Below are 3,939 nucleotides of genomic sequence, written 5' to 3'. Positions count from 1 at the left end.
TGCAGACCAAACCCGCACTCACCTGTCCAGCATCTTCTCAATGATCTTCTTGACCATGGGGGCCGCGGGGTTGAGACAAGCCTCCTGCCCGTTCTTGAGCTGGGCTCTGCGGAGAGAAGGGAGGGTCCGGTGAGCCAGGAGGTCGGGGGGTGGGGAGGGGTGGAGGGGGTGGTCAGGAGTGCAGGGGAGGATGGTGACACTCACACGACTTCGGTCTGGGCGCAGTGGGGGCCCGGGGGCGTCATCTTCACACTCTGGATGTTCCTGAGGTGAATGCCCTGCATGGTCTGCAGGCATTGGCAGCGCAGCTCGGCGACCACGGGCGCTCCTAAGGGAGAAGGGACCGGTCAGCCGCGCTGTCCCCGCTCGCGCCCCGGAGCCTGCCCGCCCAGTCCCAGGACGCGGGTCCCACCTGCTGCGCGGCGGCCGGCGGCGACCAGGAGCAGGAGCAGCAGCGCGGCCCGCAGGAGCCGGGGTGTGCGGGGGACAGCGCGGGCCATGGGCGCAGAGAAGGTGGCGAGGACCGCGGAGAAGGCTGAGAAGGCGACAGGGACAGCGGGGAAGACGACCCGGACAGCGGCGAAGACGGCTTGGAAAGCGGTGGGGACGGCGGCGAGGACTGCGGAGACAGGCGGGGACAGCGGCGAGAACGGCGAACGGGCTGTGGCGCTGAGGTCCGAGCTCTGAGGCTACCGAACCGGGCACCCTTTTTATGCGCAGCTGGGCCGGGAAAGCCCGAGCCGCCGGCCGGGGAATTCCCGGAGCTGCGAGTATTGCAGAGGCCGGAGGAGGCGCCGCTGCAGCTCACCCCGCCTTCCCCCAGTTCTCTTCCTCCTCCCCCTCTCCCCCAGCTACTGCTGCGGACTCTGACCCTGGATGTCCTTCTCAGGCCCCAGATTTAAGGTGACCAGACGTCTCGCTTTTGGCGGGACAGTCCCGATTCCTAACAATTTGTCCCGCGTCCCGTGGCGTTTTAAAAAAGTCCCAATTTTTGGAAAGAATGCACGACAAGCTAGGGAACAGCGGGAGAATAGGAAGGGAATATAGTTTTCAGCTGCTGAAAAGGTTAATGTAACTCCATTTGGGAATGAAGAGGTTAATGTAACTTCATTTGGAAATGAAAAGGCTAATGTAAACTCCCTACTCCCCTCCTGGGCAAGGTATCAGAAGGAGACTGCTTCCTCCCTTGCTTGTAGGCAAGGACAATTAGCTCAGAAGGAGCCAAACTGTCTGGAACAAACAAGTAGCCCCCCCCACCAGTAAGGTGACCAGACCTCCCGCTTTTGGCGGGATAGTCCCGATTTTTAACAATTTGTCCCACATCCTGCAGCGTTTTTTAAAAAGTCCCAATTTTTGGAAAGAATGCAGGACAAGCTAGGGAACGCGGGAGAACAGGAAGGGAATATATAGTTTTTGGCTGCCATGTGGCTATTTCGCCAGGATATGAGTTTTATATTATTTTTGTTAATTTTATAATGTTAAACTTTAATAATAACAAATAATTGTTGCGAATGGATTATTGAGAACTGCTTATCAAAGTTTGCATTGTTGTCAGGCCCTGCCCCCCCAGACCCCGTCCCTGTCAGTGGTGTCCCGCTTTACCAATGTTAAAATCTGGTCACCTTACTCTAGTCCCACCTACTCAGGAGGCAGAGGCAAGAGGATCACCTGAGGCCAGGAGTTTGAGGCTGCAGTGAGTTATGATCTTGCCACTGCATTCCAGCCTGGGTGACAGAGTGTGAAGCTGTCTCTAAAAGACAAAAAGAAGAAGAAGAAAAAAGGAAATAATCCCTAGTTTGGGAATCTGGGTATATAAGCACCAGGACAAGGCTGAGGCAAGCAAGGAAACTTTGGTACAAAATTTAAGGAAGCACCTATTGTCATGTTAGGACAAGCACAGGACACCTCAAAGGGGGGTTTGCAGGGAAAGTTAAAAGCGTCTCCTGACTGGCCTGTAATTCTAGCACTCTGCTAGGCTGAGACAGGTGGATTGCGTTTGAGACCAGCCTGAGCAAGAGCAAGACTCTGTCTCTACCAAAAATGGAAAAACTAGCCAGGCATGGTGGCAGGTGCCTGTAGTCCCAGCTACTAAGGGGGCTGAAGTGAGGGGATAGCTTGAGTCCAAGAATTTGAGGTTACTGTGAGATACGATGCCATGGCACTAAACCAGGGTGACAGAGTCAGACTCTGTCTCTAAATAAATAAATAAATAAATAAATAAAATGGTCTCCTTTTTAGCAGTTTCGTGGGGTATAATTACATGCCACAAAATTCACCTTTTTAAGTGTGTAATTCAATGACTTTTCATAAAATCAGAGTTGTGCAGTCATCACTGAAATCCAGTTTCAGAACATTTCCACCCCCCACAAGATCCCTTGTGCCCATTTGTGTTCCTTGCCCAGTGCCACCGCAGTCTGAGGCAATCTCCAATCTATTTTAATTCTCTATTGATTTGCCTTTTCTGAACATTTTGTATAAATGGAATTGTAAGCTCTGTGGCCTTTTGTGTCTAGCTTCTTTTACTTAGCAAAATATTTTTGAGGTCACCCACATGGCAGCATAGTTTGGTAGATGTTTCCTTTTTACTGTTGAATGCCATTCTATTGTATGGATGTACCACAGTTGTTTACCCACTCTCTGAGTGATGGGCATTTGGATTATTTCATTCATTATGAAAAATGCTGCCATGAATATTCCCATACAGGTCTTTCCATGGACACATGCTTTTATTTTTCTTGGATAGATGGAATTGTTGGGTTTTAGGGGAAATTTTTTTTTTTTTTTTGAGACAGAGTCTTACTATGTCACCCTGGGTAGAGTGCCGTGGCATCACAGCTCACAGCAACCTCAAACTCTTGGGCTTACGTGATTCTTTTGCCTCAGCCTCCTGAGTAGCTGGGACTATAGGTGCCTGCCACAATGCCCAGCTATTTTTTGTTGCAGTTGTCATCATTGTTTAGCTGGCCCAGGCTGGCAGCCTTGGTGTATGTGGCTGGTGCCATAACCACCGTGCCAAGGGTGCCAAGCCTAGGGGACGTTTTTGTTCAATTTTTTAAAGAAACTGCTAAGTTATTTCTCAAAGTGGTTGTGACATTTTATATTCCTACTAGCAATGTATGTGGGTTCTGATTTTCCCACATCTTCAGCACTACCTGCTACCGTCTATCATTTTGATTGAGGCCATTCTGGTGGTTGTGATGTGCTATTAGTCCTGTGCATCACACAAGTGGAAATGTCCAAGAAGAAGGTGGGCACAGGGACCTAAGCTGAGGGTGAAGAACTGGGCTACAGATATGCATCAAGGAATAGATCACTTAGTCAACCAAGAACAATTTCCTTAGCTCTTACTGTGTGCTAAGCACTGTTCTAGGTTCTGAAGTTGTAGCTGTGAAAAATATGGACTTTTTTTTTTTTTTTTTGAGACAGAGTCTCATTTTGTCACCCTTGGTAGAGTGCTGAGGTGTCACAGCTCACAGCAACCTCAAACTCTTGGGCTCAAGTGATTCTCTTGCCTCAGCCTCCCAAGTAGCTGGGACTACAGGTGCCAACCACAACACTCGCCTGTTTTTAAAGATGGGATCTCACTGTGGCTCAGGCTGGTCTCTAACCTCTGAGCTCAGGCAATCCACCTGCCTCGACTTCCCAAGTGCTAGGATTACAGGCATGAGTAAGGTGACCAGACATCCCACTTTTGGCAAGACAGTCCTGATTTTCAACAATTTGTCCTGCGTCCTCTGGCGTTTTTAAAAAGTCCCTATTTTTGGAAAGAATGCACAACAAGCTAGGGAACGCGGGAGAACAGGAAGGGAATATATGGTTTTCAGTTGCCATGAGGCTATTTCACCAGGATATGAGTTTTATATTATTTTTGTTTATTTTATAATGTTAAACTTTAATAAGAACAAATAATTGTTGAGAACTGATTATCAAGTACTGCTT

At 49.1% G+C, this 3,939-nt stretch overlaps 1 protein-coding gene across 1 annotated transcript in view; it reads right to left on the bottom strand.

Moving 5' to 3' along the window:
* The window catches only part of LOC100950823 (growth-regulated protein homolog gamma-like), a 2,195-nt gene extending 1,368 nt beyond the window's left edge, over nt 1–827 (bottom strand). The window contains exons 1-3 of the mRNA XM_003790138.3: nt 413–827; nt 205–328; nt 23–106 (exon numbers count right to left, since the gene is read on the bottom strand). Coding sequence (XP_003790186.2) covers nt 23–106; nt 205–328; nt 413–500 — 296 coding nt within the window. The 5' untranslated portion in view covers nt 501–827. The remainder of the gene's footprint in view (nt 1–22; nt 107–204; nt 329–412) is intronic.
* Between the last annotated feature and the right edge of the window lie 3,112 nt (nt 828–3,939).

Source organism: Otolemur garnettii, unplaced genomic scaffold, assembly GCF_000181295.1.
Source record: "Otolemur garnettii isolate 467f Iridium unplaced genomic scaffold, OtoGar3 scaffold00039, whole genome shotgun sequence".
NCBI classification, from domain to species: domain Eukaryota; kingdom Metazoa; phylum Chordata; class Mammalia; order Primates; family Galagidae; genus Otolemur; species Otolemur garnettii.
Note: the sequence above shows the minus strand (reverse complement) of the source record. Positions and strands in the feature narration are given on the sequence as shown.